This window comes from Bison bison, unplaced genomic scaffold (genome assembly GCF_000754665.1).
Source record: "Bison bison bison isolate TAMUID 2011002044 unplaced genomic scaffold, Bison_UMD1.0 scf7180017864286, whole genome shotgun sequence".
Lineage (NCBI taxonomy): Eukaryota > Metazoa > Chordata > Mammalia > Artiodactyla > Bovidae > Bison > Bison bison.
The window spans coordinates 5,107,468-5,129,816 of NW_011494858.1; the positions used below are offsets into that span (position 1 = coordinate 5,107,468).

At 37.9% G+C, this 22,349-nt stretch overlaps 1 protein-coding gene across 1 annotated transcript in view; it reads left to right on the plus strand.

Moving 5' to 3' along the window:
• Nucleotides 1-22,349, plus strand: part of CCDC178 (coiled-coil domain containing 178) — a gene marked incomplete at its 3' end in the record, with an annotated part of 338,625 nt that overhangs the window by 250,601 nt on the left and 65,675 nt on the right. The window contains exon 18 of the mRNA XM_010849787.1: nt 1,129-1,278. Coding sequence (XP_010848089.1) covers nt 1,129-1,278 — 150 coding nt within the window. The remainder of the gene's footprint in view (nt 1-1,128; nt 1,279-22,349) is intronic.

Below are 22,349 nucleotides of genomic sequence, written 5' to 3' on the forward strand. Positions count from 1 at the left end.
ACATCTTGCAGTCCAAGGGACTCTCAAGAGTCTTCTCCAACACCACAGTTCAAAAGCACCAATTCTTCAGTGCTCAGCTTTCTTCACAGTCCAACTCTCACATCCATACATGACCACTGGAAAAACCATAGCCTTGACTAGACGAACCTTTGTTGTCAAAGTAATGTCTCTGCTTTTGTATATGCTATCTAGGTTGGTTATAACTTTCCTTCCAAGGAGTAATGTCTTTTAATTTCATAGCTGCAATTTCCACCTGCAGTGATTTTGGAGCCCAAAAAAATAAAGTCTGACACTGTTTCCACTGTTTCCCCATCTATTTCCCATGAAGTGATGGGACCAGATGCCATGATCTTAGTTTTCTGAATGTTGAGCTTTAAGCCAACATTTTCACTCTCCTCTTTCACTTTCATCAAGAGGCTTTTTAGTCCCTCTTCACTTTCTGCCATAAGGGTGGTGTCATCTGCATATCTGAGGTTATTGATATTTCTCCCGGCAATCTTGATTCCAGCTTGTGCTTCTTCTAGCCCAGCATTTCCCATGATGTACTCCGCATAGAAGTTAAATAAGCAGGGTGACAATATACAGCCTTGACGTACTCCTTTTCCTATTTGGAACCAGTCTGTTGTTCCATGTCCAGTTCTAACTGTTGCTTCCTGACCTGCATATAGGTTTCTCAGGAGGCAAGTAAGGTGGTCTGGTATTCCCATCTCCTGAAGAATTTTCCACAGTTTGTTGTGATCCACACAATCAAATGCTGTGGCGCAGTCAATAAAGCAGAAGTAGATGTTTTCCTGGAACTCTCTCGCTTTTTCAGTGATCCAATGGATGTTGGCAATTTGATCTCTGGTTCCTCTGCCTTTACTAAATCCAGCTTGAACATCTGGAAGTTCATGGTTCATGTACTGTTGAAGCTTGGCTTGAGGAATTTTGAGCATTACTTTGCTAGCATGCGAGATGAGTGCAATTGTGCGGTAGTTTGAGCATTCTTTGACATTGCCCTTTCTTTGGGATTGGAATGAAAACTGACTTTTATATATAAGTAGTACTTTCAGATAATTCAAATGATGTAAAAATACAAACATAATTTTAAATGATTTAATTAAGTACATGTGCATATTTATCTTCTAGAAAATACAAGATGACTCACTGGAAGAAAATCTACGTTTAGCTCAAGAGTATCAGAGATTACAGAATATATTCTTAACAGTAAAGGACAATTATTTCAGCCGGTTTGAAAGACAACTATCATTTGATGGTTCAATTAGAGATAAGAAACAGGTAGGTTTTACTCATTTTTCTATTATAATGATTTACTTGACATATGTACCACAAAAAGTAACAGTAGACAGTCAGTCATGAGGTCGCCAGTCTTAGGGTGGTTCTTTATATGCCACCAAATGGCACATTTTCTTTTTTAAAGTTTTCTTGTATATTTTATCAATATTTTGAAGTTGAAGTTTGAAAGGCTATTTGAGAAATGAAAAAGCATACTTATATTCTACTATTTCATACTAATTTACTTTTAAATATTACGGCCTGAAGTACCAAATATTTATAGTTCATAAATTTAAGTATATTATCATACACTTCAAATTTCAATTCTCTCTGTAGATAACTTTTCATGATATACCTCTAATTCTCCCTCATGATTTATGAGCTCCGTATTTTGATTTCTATTTTCTTATTAAATATGAGGCTTAATTAGGAACTTGAAGAAATAGTTGACATCTCAGGTTATTGGAAATCATCAGAAATTCTAATGCATTTTGTAAAACCTTCCATAATAGTAAAAACAAAAAAGTAAAACACGCAATATGCCACAAATCCAAAGGTAAAGAGAAAGCTCTGTTCTTTATTAAAGTGGCAAGATACAGCTGCTTCCTCTATATTCTTCTCCAGTTTCTCTTCAGAAGAAGTTATTTTCCTTTGAGTCTTTGTGTATTCCCAGAATTTATATTTCAGAAACTAGAGGCATGATTAATTTCTAACAATTTACCTACCTATAAAAACCAGTAGGGGGGCTCCTCTGGTGGCGCAGTGGTAAAGAATCCGCCTGCTAATGCAGGAGATGCAAGAGACATAGGTTTGATCCCTGGGTCAGGAAGACCCTCTGGAGAAGGAAATGGCAACCCACTCCAGTATTCTTGCCTGGAGAATTCCCATGGACAGAGATGCCTGGTGGGCTACAGTCCATATGGGGTCACAAAGAGTCAGACATGACTGAGAGACCAACACACACACACACACACACACACAACTGTGAGTGACTATTAACATTACATTCATCTGCTATGCTGTTTATAAACACGCTTTATTTCCTATCCATCTACTCTCATTTGAGTTAAAGCTTCCAAATATATTGGGAGAGAGGGTGTGTCTTCTTCTGTTAATAATTTGTATTGAAGTATTATTAAGATGAAGGTAGATCAAGAAACAAATGTGTTTGGGAAAGAATTGAGAACACAATTATATGCTAAAATCTTCCTCAAATCATTGTGCCGGATTCATAGAAAGAATATCTGTCTATCCATGGAGCGTTTGTCCAGCCGCTTCATGCGTTAGACATTGTTATTTAAACATGTTTTGTTGCTGATGATTGATGAGTATAAAAAAGATATCGAGGTTAGTACTGTATTTCCTTTTCTAGCCAGAAGGAAAACAAAAATAAATCCTGTGTATGTTTTTACCAGTTTGTGTAGAATCCTTTTGTAGCAAATGACAAATAAATTAGATAACTGCATGAATAGCGAAGAACATGCATTTAAGAGAGATCCCTTACATAGTATTTACATAGTAAGAACCAACTTGTCTTGATGTCATTTTTGGAATTAAAGCACATCAATTCAGGATCCAAGGAGTGAGACTCTTGGATGACAGACAGTGGGGCATGCTAGGAGACTGGGTTTATGTTTCTGATGATCCCTCAAACGAATCACTTTTAGCACACCTGTTTCAGGGAAACTTTCAGAGATTTATTTGTACTTCCAATCATTTTTCATTTCCATCCTTCAGCGATGGAGGTCATTAAGTGCAGGCTGCCCTTGTCGGTGTCATGTAGGATCAATTTGCTGCAATGGACAGAGAGGCCTTATTGATGCTGTTAAATCTGTCAGTGAGAAATCGTATGTCATTAGCGTCTAATGCACTGCTTACAGGATGGAATTTGGCCATCAAAACTGAGAAAACCCTTTAATATTTTGGTCCATTTTCTTGATATTGAAGCATTTCCCTTGACCAGTTTAGTTTTGGGTACACAAAAGCACTGCTCAACCTGTGATTCCCTTGTTGAATTTCCTGTTAGATAAAATGGAATTCTTTGTGTCTTTCTCCTGCTTTAGAATAATTTCATTGCTTCTGAACATACATTCCTTTTGGCAGAGTAAATAATTATATTTTAATTATCATACTTCTTAGGGAATATTTTTTATACACAGATGATTATACACTGTTCAACTTCTCAGTACTTTTAGAACAAGAGTAGCAACGAAAGCTTAATGGAACAGTAAAAAAATTAAATATTAAAAAATATGAAATGTGACCCCATCCTTAACAACATTTTATATGCAGTTGACTCAAATTTCGTAATATTATAGTTTTACTTTTGGTGATAGAATTATGTCTGCTTGTTTTGCATGTTTCTTGATACTTTCCTGTATGTTTAAAATTTGCAGTGATGGATATTTTATGCTTTAAAAATCAGAAACAAACAAAAACAATTATGAAAAATTCTTATTAGCCCCATTCATAGGTAATTATAGAATAGAATCTATTCTAAAACTTCTCAGATCTCAAAATTTAAAATAACACTAAGGAGGAACGGAGGGGAAATCATTGAAAAACAGCTTGTATTTCTGTGTTGAAAGCTTTCAAATATATTTTTCATATTTTCTTTTTCTAAACAAAAGCCATGGATATGTTGATCAAATCACTGTGGGTTTGTTTCAAGTGCTATCTTGAGTTCTTCAGGCCTACAAAGAAAAGTAAGCTAAGCAAGCATGCAAACATTGATGGTTTTGTTGGCTGAAAATAAGATCTCTTCCAAAACTGATGTATAATATACTTCAATTCTTTTATAAATGACTTATAAAGCTTAAACTTTTGGACTTCTCTGGTTCTCAGTGCTTTAATACTAAGGGAATACAAATTATTATAGAATCAGTCAATTCTTAACAAGCACTTATGTGAACCAGGAATATGTGCCATACAATTTTCAAACATTCTCTCTGAAATACCCCCCAGTCATCCTGGAAAGTTTTCTGTTATTATGATTTTCATCATCTCCTATGTAAGTATGGAACTGAGTTTTGAATGTGTTGCATGGTCACTCGAGTAGAGGAAGACTGACTGAGATGGGAATCAAACTCAGAATTTTCCTACTTCCAACCATTTCATAGCTCTACTATAGCATTGCTAAACAAAACCCAATATGTTGGGTTAAAAGCATGTAAAAACCATATAACTTATGGATTATGTCTCTAGTATCCAACTGAAACATTATTTGATTCACTAATTATTTTTGTAATTTCATCTCATTGAAGCTACTTTTTCAGTGATGATTTTCTGGTGGGGAAAGGACTACCTACTTAATTAGAAGCTATTTAATTTTCATTAGGATTATAGATATGTTTCATGACTCTTGAACTGTAAAACTAGGAGTGCCTTTAGAAATATACACATCTCTTTAGAAGATTGTTTCGATAATGAGGAATCTTAGGGAAAGAGTGACTCAGGGGTTTAACATATATAAAGTTAATTAAAGAAAATTTGGTCCAGGACACGGTTGCCTTAACTTAGGTTCAAGTATCATCTCCAAGAGACTATGGATGAACATCTGCTGTGATATTTTCCCAAGGTTTTAGTGGACCAATAGCTGAGAAATAATGAGTAACTGCTATGGATGTGCTCAGTTTGGAGCATCATCTTAATGTGACCTGAGCTTGTGAAGGAATCACATAGGCACATGAATCAGAAGACTACTCTGTGTTCTAAGGGACACTTCTGGGTCTCATGGAATGCAAACATTTCATCATTCATTTAATTATTCAGAATAAATGATTAATCATCTCTTGTACTGACAAATATATAATCAAGGGCACAGGATTATGCTACCTCATTTCAGCTTCCAGGCTGACTGCTGTGATCTCAGAATCCAAGAGATTCTTTCCTAGAAACGACCATAGATTCAAAGCCCAACAACATCCTCTCTTCACTTAACCAATGGATAGATCGTGAACTTTTGCTATTTAATCTGAATCGCCTCAACCCCAATGGATGGTTTCCATCATAAAATCTCAAAAATATTGTGTCATTCAGGTATCTCATTAGCATGTTTTTGCTTCCCTCTTTTAGTTTTCAAATGTGGGTTTCCTCTAAAATTCACTTTACATTGATTTGGTGAGGAGTGAAAGTCAGTGCCAGCAATGAAAAAAAAAAGATTTTCCTAAAGAAAATGTGAAAGCTGTTTTAGCTCTCATTTTTATAAGTATTTCATATTGCTTGTTATCTTGCATGTATTAAAAATAGGCTTCAGGTGGTGATTTGTATGTGCTAGTTTCAATGTGGATAGAAATGCATTTCTTCACCAGGAAAAGCATAATTTTTAGATAGCTTTTGCCTATGACAGCTATGTAATCTCCTCCTCCTTCTCTTGGAACACAGGTAGAAAAGCCTGTGCATGTGCACACACACACACACACACACACACATTCTAAAGGCGTTACCACACTTCATAGACTGATGAGCTTGCATTAAATTCCTACTATCCCTTTCTCTGAAGACCTCTCAGGAGACCTCTGATGAATGAATCTCTGTGATTCCTGAGACTGAAAACTGTTGATCAGTTTTGTTTTATCCTAATGAATCTCCCTTCTGCTGTCCAGACTCCATGAGAGAAACACCAAAAACTAAGTATATATTTGTGAATAATACTTTAGAAAAGTCAGCTTGGCTTAAATCAAACCAATTCTTCAGTCTAGTGCCATTTTTGAGTGAATTGTAGACTTATGTATCTTTTATGCAGTTTTGAGAAGATGATATTCTGGTCATCTTTACTGTCTAGAATTACTTGACAGTAAACTGCATTTAAATGATAGCAACACCTTAAAAGTGATATACAATAGGTCCCCTCTATATGAATGAATTCCATCCTGAGAGTGTGTTTGTAAGTCCAATTTGTTTATAAGTCTAATTATATTAGCCTAGGTACCCAGCTAACACAGTTGACTGGTACTGTACTGTAATACATTTATAATACTTTCCACACAAATAATATATAAAAACAAACACAAAAAATAACAAAACATTTTTTAAGTTTATAGTAGAATATGCTTGCATTGCGGGATACCTGGGTTTGATCTCTGGGTTGGGAAGATCCTCTGGAGAAGGAAATGGCAACCCATTCCAGTATTCTTGCCTGGAAAATCTCATGGACAGAGGAGCCTGGTAGGCTACAGTCCATGGGGTCGCAAAGAGCCGGACACGACTGAGCAACTTCACTTTGACTTTGACTTTAGAGTACAAGGGCTGGCATACAGGGACTGGCAGTGAGCAAACAGGCAAGAAGAGTTACTGACTGGAAGAGAGAGAGGAGGTGAGAGACGGTAGAACTGAAGGATTATCAGCAGTAGGAAACGGAGGGCAAGCTGCAGTTTCACTCATGTTTGATGTTGATGGCACAGGTTCTGGTTCCTTGCTGGATTAAATTGTGTATACCCTCTTGAAAAATGATCCAGTCGTATCTGGGTGGTACTGTACCATCTACATCACCATTGCTTTTATGCTTGCTTCTGGACATCCAAGGTTTGAAGTGAAGATATTGTGCTACTGTACTCTATACAGCACTGTACACTAAAGTACATAAAAGCACCACCACTTGTAGAGGATGCACACACGTGGCAGGGTCTGCCAGGCACGTGACCTAACTTATGTGATTGAACATATGAAAGCACATTCACATCTTTGAAAATTAGCAGCTTGAAGCTTTGTATGTAGGGGACTTACTGTGTTGAGTGTGATGTGGTCCCTGATATATCAAAGACACTCTAGGTGTGTGTATATATATATATAAAATTCCTCCACTTGGAACACTGTCAGGTCTTGGCACACCATCAACAGTGGGGGCCTATCAAGAATAAATCAGGAGGCTTAGAAAATCACAAAGGTTTGAGAAACAACCAGGAACCTATGGCAAGTTGAACAATAAATTTCAATTACACATGATTATTGCTTCAAGACTAGGAGAGGTAATATATATATATAAGGTTTTGCTTAATACACAGGGAAGAAATATGGAGAGTCAGGCACAGTGAAGAAGTAAAATAATATCTTCCAAATCAAAGGACAAAGTAAACCCTTAGAAGAGAACCGAATTCTTGATAAAGAATTCAAAATAATGGTCATAATGATGCAGGAGCAGAATGGATGAACACAGTGAGAACTTCAACAAAAAGAAAACATAAGAAAGTACTGAAGACAAGTCACGGAGCTGTAGATACAATCAATGAAACAGTACACTAGAGGGGTGCACAGCAGACCAGAAGAAGCAGCAGAAAGGGTCAGGAACTGAAAGAGAACGAATCTCACCCAGACAGAGCAGCAAAATGAAGAGAGTTTTAACAAAGTGAAGATAGTTTAAGGGACCTATGGGATAACATCAAATTATTCACCACCACAAAGTTTCCAGAAGAGAAAAGAGAGAAAGGAGCAGAAAATACATATGAAGACTTTTCTAACCTGTGGAAGGAAGCAGTTATCCAGGTTCAAGCAGCCCAGAGAGGTCAAAGTAAGACGAACCCAAAGAGACACACAAATATTAGAGAATTTTAAAAGCAATGAAAGAAAATAACCATTGTTATCCGCAAAGAGAACCTAATTCCAACAGCAGATTTTTTCAATAGAAACTTTGTAGGTCAAAAGAGAGTGAAACAATATTTCCAAAGGACTGAAAGGAAAATGATTCCCACCCAAGAATACACTACCCAACAAAAGCTGAGTGATTTCATCACCAGTAAATCAGCCTTACCAAAAATGTTAGAAGACACTTGCTTAAGCTAAAAATAAATGGTACTAATTAATAACAAGAAAACATATAAAAGTAAAAATCTCACTGTTAAAACTAAATATATAGTAAAGGTAATGAATTAATCATTAATAAAGCCAGTATAAGGGCTTTCCAGGTGGTGCAATGATAAAGAATCCACCTGCCAATACAGGAGAGGTAGGCGATTCAGGTTTTATCCTTGAGTTGGGAAGATCCCCCTGGAATAGGAAATGGCAACTCACTCCAGTATTCTTGCCTGGGAGATCCCATGGATATAGGAGCTTGGCGGGCTACGGTCCATGGAGTCACAAAGAGTCAGACTAGTAACCAAGCACACATGCAAAGCTAGCATAAATGTTTAAAGATAAAAGTAGTGAAATTAACTAAAACTACAGCAATTAGTTAAGGGATATATAAAATAAAAAAGATAAAATATGTCATCAAAAATCTAAAATGGGGTAGAGTAAAAATGTAGTGTTTTGGCACGAATTCAATTTTAACTTATCAGCTGTGCTATATACATAAAATGTTATATGTGAACTCATATTTTGGGTATCGAGCTTATCTACCGTGGTAGATACCCAAAAGATAATGAGAAAAGAATCCAAACAAAATATTATAGAAAGTCATCAATCACCAGGAAAGAAAGGAGCAGAAGAAAAGTGGAACAGAGGGTAACTACAAAACAGCCAGAAAACAATTAATAAAATGACAAAGAGGTCTTTAGCACCACATTTATATCAGTGGATAGTGTGCTCATGGATTGGAAGAGTTAATATTGTTTAAATGTTTATATTACCCAAAGCAGTATACAGATTCAAGGCAATCCCTATCAAAATTCTAATGACATTTTTCACAGAAATAGAACAAGCAATCCTAGTTTGTATGGAAACACAAAAGACACTATATAGCCAAAGTAATCTTGAGTAAGAAAAACAAATTTGCATGCATCATGTTCTCTGACTTCAAACTCTATTACAAACCTGTACTAATCAAAACGGTATGGAGAAGGCAATGGCAACCCACTCCAGTACTTTTACCTGGAAAATCCCATGGATGGAGGAGCCTGGTAGGCTGCAGTCCAAGGGGTCACGAAGAGTCGGACACGATTGAGCGACTTCACTTGCATTTTTCACTTTCATACATTGGAGAAGGAAATGGCAACCCACTCCAGTGTTCTTGCCTGGAGAATCCCAGGAATGGGGGAGCCTGGTGGGCTGCCATCTATGGGGTCACACAGAGTCAGACATGACTGAAGCAACTTAGCAGCAGTAGCAGCAGCAGCATGGCATTTGCATAAAACAGACACATTGGTCAATGAAACAAAATAGAGATCCCAGAAATTAACTCACTCCATACATGTTCAAGGAGCTAAGAATATACAATGAGGAAAGGGTAGCCTTTTAAATAAATGGTATTGGGAAAACTGGAAAGCCACATGCCAAAGAGTGAAACTAGAGCACCATCTTACATTATGTTATACACAAAGGTTAACTCAGAGTGACTTAGGCCTGAATGTATGGCTTGAAGCCATAATACTCCTGCAGTAGAACATAAGTAGTAAGCTATATGACATTGATCTTGGTGCGAAAGTTTGGATCTGGATCCAAAAACACAGACAACAAAAGCAAAAACAAGCAATGGGGCTACATCAAACTAAAACTCTTCTCCACAACAAAGGAAACCATCAACAAAATGAAAAGACAAGCTACTGAATGAGAGAAAATATTTTCAAATCATATATCCAGTTCAATTCAGTTCAGTTCAGTTGCTAAGTCATATCTGACTCTTTGTGACCCCATGGACTGCAGCACACCAGGCTTCCCTGTCCATCACCAACTCCTGGAGCTCATGCAAACTCATGTCCATTGAATCGGTGATGCCATCCAACCGTCTCATCCTCTGTCATCCCCTTCTCCTCCTGCCTTCAATCTTTCCTGGCATCAGGGCCTTTTCCAGTGAGTCAGTTCTTTGCATCAGGTGGTCAAAGTATTGGAGTTTCAGCTTCAGCATCAGTCCTTCCAATCAATATTCAGGACTGATTTTCTTTAGGATGGACTGGTTGGATATCCTTGCAGTCCAAGGGACTCTCAAGAGTCTTCTCCAACACCACAGTACAAAAGCATTAATTCTTTGGCACTCAGCCTTCTTTATAGTCCAACTCTCACATCTATATATGACTACTGGAAAAACCATAGCTTTGAATAGACAGACCTTTGTTGGCAAAGTAATGTCTCTGTTTTTTAATATGCTGTCTAGGTTGGTCATAGCTTTTCTTCCAAGGAGCAAGTGTCTTTTAATTTCATAGTTGCAGTCACCATCTGCAGTGATTTAGGAGCCCCCCAAAATAAAAGTCTCTTACTGTTTCCATTTTTTCCCCATTTTTTGCCATGAAGTGGTAGGATCAGGTGCCATGATCTTAGTTTTCCAAATGTTGAGTTTTAGGTCAACTTTTTCACTCTCCTCTTTCACTTTCATCAAGAGGCTCTTTAGTTCTTCTTAGCTTTCTGCCATAAGGGTGGTGTCATCTGCATATCTGAGGTTATTGATATTTCTCCCAGCAATCTTGATTCCAGCTTGTGCTTCATCCAGCCCAGCATTTCTCATGATGTACTCTGCATATAAGTTAAATAAGACAATATACAGCCTTGATGTACTCCTTTCCTGATTTGGAACCAGTCTGTTTTTCCATGTACATTTCTAACTGTTGCTTCTTGACCTGCATACATATTTCCAGTAAGGGATTAATATCCAAAATATATAAAGAATTCATAAAACACAGTAACAATTTGATTTTAAAATTGGTAGAAGATCTGAATGGACCTTTTTCCAAAGAAGACATATAGATAGCCAAGAGGCACATGAAATGATTCTTAACATCACTAATCATCGGGAAAATGCACATCAAAACCACAGGGAGATACCACTTCACACCTGTTAGATTGGCTTATATCAAAAGTAACCAGTGTTAATGAGGATGTGGGGAAAAAGGAACCTTTGGGCATTATTGTTAGGAACGTAAATTGCTGCATTCACTGCAGCAGGGAAAAGCAGTATGGAGTAGCCTCAGAAAATTAAAAATAAAACTACCATATGATACAACAATTCCACTTAGGGGTATTTATCCAAAGAAAATGGAAATACTCATTTGAAAAGATGCATGCACCCGTTTCTTCATGGCAGCACTATTAAAATAGCCAACATATGGAAACAAACCAAGTGGATTTCCATCAACAGATGAATGAATATATAAAGAAGATATGGTATTGACACACAATTAAATCTTACTCAGCTATGTAAAAGAATGAAATCTTGACATCTGTAACAAGATTATGGGCCTTGAGGGAATTACTCTAAGTGAAATAAGTCAGACAGAGAAAGATAAATACCATGTAAACTTATATCAGAAGTCTAAAATACAAAACACACAAAACTAAAATCATAGATACAGAGAACAGAATGTTTGTTGCTAGAGGGGAGGGGAGTTGGCAAGTTGGCAAAGCAGGTGAAAGGCATCAAGAAGTACAAAAATCCAGTTACGAATTAATCATGGGATGTAATGTACAACATGTTGACTATAGTCAATAGTAATATAGATACTTGGCAGTTGCAGGACAGAAAATACTAAAACCGTGGTGCTAGATAGTGACTAGATTTACTGTGTTGATCATTTTGCAGTGTACACAGATATCGAGTCATTATTTTGTATACCTGAAATGTGTATGATATTACATGTCAATTATACCTCAAATTTAAAAATAATTTTAAATTAAAAAAATAAGTAACTATTAAAAAATAAACAAGTAGACGTTAAAAAATATTTCCCTTTGTCAGCTGGGTAGTTCTCACAGCTTTTCTATAAAAGTCATCCTGAATAATATACATGTCCCTTTTTAAATTTTGTATTATCTAATCACAGTAAAACACTGATTAAAAAAAAAAAAAACTATACCCACAGCTAACACATTATCTGAGGAAGGGAACGATAACACCACAGTGAATAATATAGCTTCAGAATTTTTGAAGTTGTTTCAGATATAAAATCATTTTCAAATTATTTCCTATGGTGCTGGTAATCAGAATTGTGTTGTTTTTCTAGGAAAAATCCTCATTTTAAAGAAATATATGCAATGTACTCATAGGTTATTGAGAAAAGTATATAAAACAAAGCTACCATCTGCATGACGTACATAGAAAAAGAGCAAAAATGTTATCTGTAAAAGCAGAAAAGAATTTGGCTTGCTTGACTTTTTGTATCAAGCATGCTACAGCAATCTTTTGATTCTAATATGAAACTATAGTAAGGATCATTGCACTAATGCATGAGGATTTGTGATAATGTTGCAGAAATTTTACTGTCAAAACTGAACTGCAGTGTAATGACTTTTGTTATCATGGTTTCTAATAACTATTCAGCATGAATTGACCCTACATATGTTTTGCTGCAATAATGTGTCAGTAACTCAAAAAGCTAAAAAGGAAATAAAAAAACAGTCAATACAATACTACGTATGACTTCATGGTAACCTTTCTCCATTCTCACTATTTATATTCCAACACAGGTACTATGTAAACGAAAAGATCCCATGGAAATGAAAGCTTAGGTACATTGTGACGGTTCTAGCTAAATACACCTAAAAGTGCTTTAGAAGAAAGCTGCCTTCTCCGGTGTTAGCCCTGAGAACTGTTAATACTTACTGGTTGGTCCCTTGCTACTTCAGAGCCTGTTGCTCTCTGGCGTAGAGAACCTTTCCACACATTTCCTTTCTTTCCCCTACAGTGTGTTAGTTCCTTCTTATTATGAGATCTCTTTTCCTTCTTCCTTTATCTTTGCCTCTTTCCTTCTTCATCGCAGTGTATTTTCCCTTTAGTATCGCTTTATTGCATTAGATAAGAGAAAATGAATATGGCTACTGTCTGCTACGCATCTCCATGTGGCAGTCACGAAGCTGTGCTTTTACATGTGTGAAGCACTGAGCGCTGCACCTAAATAGATGGTGAAGTCGCTCAGTCGGGTCTGACTCTTTGTGACCCCGTTGACTGTAGCCTACCAGGCTCCTCCATCCATGGAATTTTCCAGGCAAGAGTCCTGGCGTGGGTTGTCATTTCCTTCTCCAGAATGCTGCACCTACCCTATCATAATTAGTTACAGATAGCCTTAGCAGTAGCATGCTCTTCTTATTACTAACTTGTACAAACTCTGTGAAACAACTGGAAATAGTCACGTTTTTTTCCTCAGAAAGCAAAGTACCACAGACTGGGTATCATAAACCGAAATATTTTTCAATATATTTCTGGAGGCTAGATGTCCAAGACCCCGGTGTCCGTGGTTTCCTGAGAGCTGTGAAGGCAGGAGCCACTCCAGGGCTCTCTTCCTGGCTTGTAGATGTCTTCTCCCCGTTGTCTTCCCTCTATATGTGTCTGTCCAAATTTCTTCTTCTGGTACTAACACCAGTAACATTGAATTAGGGACCACCGTTTTGACCCCATTTTAACTCACTTATCTCTGTAAAGAGCTTATTTCCAATCACAGTCATATGCTAAAGTTCTGGGGGCTAGCACTTTAACGTGTGATTGGGGAAGGGATACAATAAAACCCATAACGTGCTTTGTTGTGAACTTAAGGCCATACTACTTGTAAGTACAAAGGAGTCCTGGAATCCAAACCTAGGCCGTGGACTCAAACCCACAGATTTTCTGCTACTCCACAGTTTCTCTTATATTTTTTTCTCTACTCCATTCAACCTATTATTCACATACCATGTATGATCTTCAAATGGAGAGGTATTTCAGTTATAAATACTTTGTAACACCTCTTGTACTGCGTGTGAGTATGATTAAGCAATGCCTAAGAATGAAATACTTTTTGATGGAGAAATATTATGTTTTTACACAGGAAGCGCCAATTGATTTATGTCTCTGAACAATGGTCAGAGATCCAAGCAGAAATGTTCCTTTGCCACTAAAGGATCTTTAAAATTCCTCTCCCATTGCCTCAGACTGGAGAACATGTGCTTGCCAAAATGGATGATCCTAATTCCATAGGAATTACGTTAGGAATTAAGATGAAGACACAGGGTATACATGTTAAAAAGAGAAAGAGATCAGCTCCAAGCAGCAGCTAGTATTTGCAAAGAATACAAAGGGAAGTAAGCCTTCAGTGGAAATTTGATGATAGAGTGCCGAGCATAGTAGCATGACTAGAGTTAGACACACACACACACCCCAAAGTGCCAGAAAATAATATCATAAAGAATATTATAATAATGAATGCTGGAATGATAAATACAAATAGCATGCATGTGTGCTAAATCACTTCAGACATGTCTGACTCTTTGTGACCCCATGAACTGTAGCCCTCCAGGCTCCTCTATCCGTGAGATTCTCCAGGCACGAATACTGGAGTGGGTTTCCATTTCCTCCTCCAGGGGATCTTCCAGACCCAGGGATTGAACACGCATCTCTTATGCCTAACCTGCATTGGCAGGCAGGTTCTTTACAAGTAGAGCCACCTGGGAAGCCCCTAGTAAAATAGAATTTCTCCCAAACACAACAGAGTTTTGGGGAAAAAATAAGAAAGATACTAAGTGCTGGAAAATAGACACTTCTGTCCCTTAAAGAGTATTGGAATGTGACAACAGGAAAGGGAGAAATTGTGGTAACCTTCCTCCCTAAGCCCCCACATATCCTGCCCTGTTGGAAGCTTGGAAGCATGTGGGCTGACGTTAGGACTATCACAGGGAATCCTCTTTCAGACTGCAGATCTAGCTTCTCAAGAGCAATGCTTGCTAACCTGGATGGAATGTTTCTTATGTGGGGGTGCGAGGACTGAGCACCTTGGACAGTCCATCTGAAATCGCTCTTGTGACTGTGCACCATGACAGTGGCAGCTCGTCACGCCTGCATGAGAGAAAGGTCTGGGCTGCCCCCAATTAAAAACCAACAGCTGCTCTTGGGCTTATTATCTCTAGTGATGCCTCACCCAGCTTTCAATGCCAAGGATACAGAAATAATTCCAGAATGGATCCATTTAAAAGAAACACGGTGCCTACAAAGGAAAACAATGTCACACTGACTTCAGACTTATCCTCAGTTTTTTATAATGGAAGACAGAAAAATATCTACATAAATTTATAGGAAAAATTAGGGCACTCGGGAATCTGAATCTGGGCAAATTATTGTTTATGTGATGGAAACAGGTATTTTTGAATGAGCAAACAAGCAACAAATACAGCAAGTTTTAAAAATCCAGATGGTCAGTAAACATAGGAAAAATGTTTCCACCTCTCTGAAAATTGTGTATATACAAATTAAAATGAGGTACGTGTTTTCAATTCTTGTTTTTAAAGCATTGTTAAGATTGAGTATGCACAGTGATGGTAGGGGAGAGCATGTGAAAAGAGACATTCATAAAAGATGAGGTTGTTTGTCTCTCCGTAACCAAATTCACCAGCCTACCTGTATCTACTCCATATCTGCAGTCATTCTTCCTAGTAAAACGGTAGTACTTCAGCTTCTAACACAATTAAGGCCTTTCACCTTGCTCTGAATCCCATCCACTTTCACCTTCTCACAGCCTCATTCTTAAAATTTCCTATGCTTCTGTGTCCTCAGAGTTTTTCCTGCTGACTGGATTATTCCCATCATCATACAAGCATGAGCTGCTGCTGCTAAGTCACTTCAGTCGTGTCCGACTCTGTGCGACCCCAGAGACGGCAGCCCACCAGGCTCCCCTGTCCCTGGGATTCTCCAGGCAAGAACACTGGAGTGGGCTGCCATTTCCTTCTCCAGTGCATGAAAGTGAAAAGTGAAAGTGAAGTCGCTCAGTCATGTCCGACTCCTAGCGACCCCATGGACTGCAGCCTTTCAAGCTCTTCTGTCCATGGGATTTTCCAGGCAAGAGTACTGGAGTCGGGTGCCATTGCCTTCTCTGACAAGCATGGGCTAGTACCCACCATCTCAGAAACCGTCTTTTGATTCCACATTCTGTAGAGCCGTTTATTTTTTATTAAAACTTGCAGGAGACCCCGGTTCGATTCCTGGGTTGGGAAGATCCCCCGGAGAAGGGAAACACTACCCACTCCAGTATTCTGGCCTGGAGAATTCCATGGACTGTTTAGACCATGGGGTCATGAAGAGTCAGACATGACTGAGTGACTTTCACTTTGGAATTATCTGCATTTACAGTCCTTATGCATTCTTTTCTCCTTTGAAGTATCACTTCAATGACGTCCATGATGTCAAATCTAAGCATATATCTTGCCTCATCTTGCTCAATAGCTCACCAATATTAAGTCACTGTTCATTTTTCCTGGAGCATTTTTGGCCATGGACATGGCACCATGGTCTCCTCCCACCTTACTGGATACTCTGTTCATCTTACATTAGGAATTCTTACTTTGCTCAGCCTCCACATGCTGGGGTACTCTGTGCTCAGCAGTAGGATCCAGCATTCACTTTTTAATCAACATCCTCACTTTAGGTAGATTCCTAAATGTGGATCAATTGCACAAGCATAATTTTAAGTAAAAGAAGACGAAGAGAGCACACACTGAATGGCTGTTTTTGTCTTGTGTTGTTGTACTTTGTCTGTATAAACAGGCCAAGCTGAGCTATACTGTTGGAAGTCAGGAGAGTAGCAATCCTGATGGAAAGTAGGGATGGGAAGAAGACAGCAAGGGACTCTGGGGGATGCTGTTGACATTTTCTTTCCTGATTTGAGGGATGTATTCAATTTGTGAATAATTTATTGAGCTATATATTTATGGTACATATGCTTTAATGCCTGTGTGTCACAATTAAATTAAAACTTAAAATCATCTAGTGACTTACCATCCTACTCATTCAGTTGTTGTTCAGTCGCTCAGTCATCTCTGACTCTTTGCGACCCATGGACTGCAGCACGCCAGGCTTCCTGTCCTTCAGTGTGTCCCAGAGTTTGTTCAAACTCATGTTCATTGGGTCAGTGATGCCATCCAACCATCTCATCCTCTGTTGTCCCCTTCTCTTCCTTCCTTCAATCTTTCCCAGCATCAGGGTCTTTTCCAATGAGTCGGCTCTTCTCATCAGGTGGCAAAAATATTGGAGCTTCAGCTTCAGCATCCGTCCTTCCAATGAATATTCAGGGTTGATTCCTTCTTGCTCTGGCCTCCCAGACTGCATAGTACACTCTGTCCCTCCCTCACATCTGTCTGTCACCCCACTCTGCTCTAGCGACAGGCTATTTTTTGATCCTGGATCACTGGACTCATTCTCAGTGTAAGGTCCTTGAAATTTCAGATCTCTCCAGCTGTACATTTCTCCCCAGATTTCCTATACATGTTTCCTTCTTAAAGTTTAGCTATCTCATTAAATATCCCTTCCACATGCAGCTCTCACAGAGCCCCTGAAGTTGTCCTTCGCCTGTCCACTTTTGTGTCACCCTGTTTTATTTTCTTCGTAACACTTAAAACACTAATATTTTATATTCATTTGTTCATGGTCTCTTTCTGCCAAATGAATGAAAGCTCAGTAAGGGCAAGAAGCTGATTATCTTATTCACAGCCATAACTCCAGCATCTGGAAAATTGCCTGGGCAAATATTTTTTCAGGTCCTGGATGATCTTTCCCAATGGGATATCTAACAAAATGTTCATGCATACCCACGGAGATGGCCTTTCAACTTCTGGGAATTTATAGGAAAATAATCTGTGAAAGTCTGCAAAGATATGTATAATGATGTTGATTATAGTGCAGTTTCTAAAAGGAAAATTGTCATCATTTTCCTTGTATGGCAATAGAACTGGTATAGGGTGGAGATGTTATACAGACTTTAAAAGGAATAAATAGCCATGGTACATATTTGATTGAAAAACCAAGCTATGATTCAGTATGATTCCTACTTTGTATTCTCACATGTATTGGATTTTATTATACTTATGTCTAGTGATTTATCTCAAAAACTATCTTCCAAAAGTTAGCAGTAACGAGGATGTGGAAAAGTTTCACACTTTTCCCCATTCCTTTGTTTTGTTTTTATGATGAGCATTTATTATTTCATGAGATAAAATGTAAAACAATTTTATGTCATAAAAGAAGAGAAAAAATTAATAAGGGCCTTGAAACAAGAATGGCAACCCACTCCAGTTCTTGCCTGGGAATTCCCATGAACAGAGGAGACGGGCAGGCTACAGTCCATGGTGTCACAAAGGGTCGGACACGATGAGCGACTAACACTTTAAAACAGGAAGTGTGCATTCCATAGAAAATATCATGGGACTTTGAAAAATATAGGACAGTCAGAAGAAAATAATCTGCAAAGATTCAGACCAGCTAAAATCCCAAATATCCCTCGCTCCCACTGTAAATTCTTGTCACTAGAGTTCATTTTCTTTGCTTATTTAAAATAAGTAAAATTTTCATTAGAGAATGTGGATTCACTTATTGTCATGAGGGTTTTTAATCAGCATATTCTGAAGTAATTATACCTTTGATAAAGATTATTCTATCTTTATACAAAGTTAAGTCGTATCCTAGGCTTCCCAGGTGGTACTAGTGGTAAAGAACCACTGGCCAAGAGATGTGGGTTTGATCCCTGGGTCAGGATGATCCCCTGGAGGAGGGCACAGCAACCCACTCCAGCATTCTCTTCTGGAGAATCCCATGGATAGAGGAGCTTGCAAAGCTAAAGTCTATAGAATCATACAGAGTCAGACACAACTGAAGCGACTTGGCACGCATGCACTCAAGGTGTATCCTATAGGACAGTTTAAACCAATGTTGAAAGAAAGAATAGGAAAAAACCATATTGCATCCCTTAAAATATATGCTTACACATTTTAAATGATTTTATTCTTCTGTAGTGATGCCAAACATATACTTAAGAAATAAGGAAACATTTTAATCTACTTTCAGTTAGAGACACCAGAAGTCATTACAGCTTTGAGTATGAATTCTGTCTCTGATAAAAACTGGGCAGAATCGACCAGCCAGTCTATTTCCTCCAATTCTCTTTCCTTTTTCACTGTATGGACGTTACTGTGAAGGTGATGCGTGAAAATGTATGTGATAGTCTAGTATATGGGTTATTGAACAGTATATTCTCTTAAATATTCATTGACCATGGGCGAAATAAGTCTCCTCATTTTGTGATTGCCTTCAGTCAGTTTGGTTCAGTCATCCAGTTGTGTCCGACTCTTTCCAACCCCATAGACTGAGGAATGTCAGGCCTCCCTGTCTATCACTAGCTCCCAGAGCTTGCTCAAACTCCATGTCGGTTGAGTCGGTGATGCCATCCAACCATTTCAACCTCTGTTGTCCCATTCTCCTCCTGCCTTCAATCTTTCCAAGCATCAGGGTCTTTTCTAAGGAGTCAATTCTTCACATCAGGTGGCCAAAGTATTGGAGCTTCAGCTTTAGCATCAGTCCTTCCAATCAATATTCAGGACTGATTTCCTTTAAGATTGACTGGTTGGATCTCTTTGCAGTCCAAGGGACTCTCAAGAGTCTTCTCCAACACCACAGTTCAAAAGCATCAATTCTTCGGTGCTCAGCTTTCTTTATAGTCCAACTCTCACATCCATATATGACTACTGGAAGAACCATAGCTTTGAATAGACAGACCTTTCTTGGCAAAGTAGTGTCTCTGCTTTTTAATACGCTTCAAGTTTGTCATTGCTTTTCCTCCAAGGAGCAAGCATCTTTTAATTTCATGGCTGCAGTCACCATCTGCAGTGATTTTGGAGCCCAAGAAAATAAAGTCTCTCATTGTTTCCATTGTTTTCCCATCTATTTGCCATGAAATGATGGGACCAGATGCCATGATCTTAGTTTTCTGAATGTTGAGTTTTAAGCCAGATTTTTCACTATTCTCTTTCACTTTCATCAAGAGCCTCTTTGGTTCTTTTTGCTTTCTGCCATAGGGTGGTGTCATCTGCACATCTGAGATTATTGATATATCTCCCGGCAATCTTGATTCCAGCTTGTGCTTCCTCCATTCCAGCATTTCACATGATGGGATTGCCTTATGGGCACTATATGGGCCCATCTTCAATTTCTTTTTTTGCCCAAAACACTTTCAAATGAGATATCCTCATATTTTCTCTATATTATTTGTGTTCACTTGCTTGTAACCATGTTTTTTTTTTAATGTAACTTGACTCCTCAATTTACAAAAGTAATAAAGAAGAAAATTTGAAAAACACAAAAATTATCAAATTTTGTCTATATTGTTATTGCGCTTTGAACTCATTAAAAAGTCTGGTTACCATTGACTAAAACTGAAAACCAGTATCTTGATGGTGGTTAACTAAAGCAAAGAAAGGGCAAAAGTGTTTGGTTTTTTTTTTTAAAGCCTTGGATGTCTTACTCCTTTTAAACTTCCAAGATTTTCCTCAGAGTGCTGGTAATTTTTACAGTAGCACCACATTGTTAATATTCTAAAAAGACCGATTTATTTGAGGTATTGGCTTTGTGTATTTATGTTATTCCATCCTTTCAATTTTTATCTCCTATATATACTGAGTAAGTGAATGTATAATTATCCAGAGATTGGTGAGAGCACTCTAAATTACTTAACGTAGGTCATCTAATAGCAGTTGACAAGATGGTCCCCAGGACCAGTTCCTGGGAGCTATATCAAAATATTCATGCAACTTGAAATTGAAATTTCAATTATCCTTTAATTGAACACTCAAGCATGTTGTGCATCCACCCACCTAAAAATAATGTAGTTAAAGTCATATTTTCCCAAGTTTGTCAATGAAAATATGACAAAGAGCAGATTCCAAGACCTCCTGAAAATAAGATGGATTGTCACTATCATTTTTCCTTGTCTCTGCGGCCTGTTAATGCTATCACAGAGCAAGATTAAATGGGTCTGGCATGATTTGCTATTCAGAAAACCATGTTGGTGTTGCAGAGAACCCATACTTTTCCAGGTGATTAAAATCTGATGGATTGCTTCTCCTGGTATCTTCCCCGGTAACCTAGTAATCAGGTTCAAGCCTTTTACCGCTTTAAAAATACTAAGATTTTGTCTTTTCCAAGTTATTGTTATTTGAAATTTTAAAAGACCTTAAAATATTACAAAGACTTCTATTATCCAAATTTTCATACCAGTGGGTGATTTTGGCTGATTTTCCTAATCTGGTGATTCTTATAGAAGGCTGCTTTGCTTTCCTGTTAATTGTCTACATGGCTAACTGTTCTCTTCCAGTGTCTCTCCTTTCATCATGGGTATTTCACCCTGATCAACAGTTTACAACTAAATGCTTTCTCCAAATGGACTTCCCAGGGGGCTCAGTGGTAAAAACTCTGCCTGCAAATTCAAGAGATGCAGATTCGATCCCTGGGTTGACAAGAACCCTGGAGGAGGAGATGGCAACCCACGCTAGCATTCTTGTCTGGAGAATCCCACGGACAGAGGAGCCTGGTGGGCTACAGTCCATGGGATCGCAAAGAGCCAGACATGACTGAGTGACTGAGCACACGCTCACACACTTTCTCCTAAAAGGCAGTGGTGAACAAGTCATTAACTCCAGCCTGTTTGCTGCTCACTGTATAAGCCTCCCCATTCAATAATTCACTATAATTAAACAAATATTGATGGAGCACATACTATTGTTCCTTCTCCATCTTTCAATATAGCAGTTTATTTTCTAATTCTCTTCCCTAATTGATTTGAAGATTTATTTCCATACTTATGGTTCTTTGTTGATAATAACTCCTGTTCCATCTTTGTAATGTGTCTGTAAGAATCTGTGCCATATTTTTTTAGCATTTGTCTTTATTATTCAGAATTAATTTAAATTTGAAGCACTTTCCCTTTATCTTTAATGCCATATAGATTTCTGCGTTTAACCAATTTTGTCTCTTGCTGTTTTCATTGCCCTTCCAGTACATAGCCAGATTACATATCTTATAGTTTCTTTCCAGGGCCCTAATTTAGCTAATTTGTAAATTCCTAAAGGATTTGTTGTAATCTTCACTACTTCATTTTAGAGCATCTGCTGTGCTAAAGGGAGGGATAAAAGAGATGAAAGATATTCATAGAGTCCACAAATAAAGGACTGGCTAGTAGACTTTTTGAAAATCTTCCTTTACCTTTAAATTTATTTCATTAAGTCATTAAAATATGATTCAAGATTTACATCTACAGTCATTTCCTCAACTATTTCATGGCAATGAAAGTCAAAGCAAGACAAATCCAGTCACTTTACACTAAAAATATTTTCCACAGCAATGTCTCTGAATTACTTTTCCAGAAGACAGCTGGGTAAAATTCCCCCACTAATATGTGATTTGAATCAGAAATTTCCACTAAACCAATGTA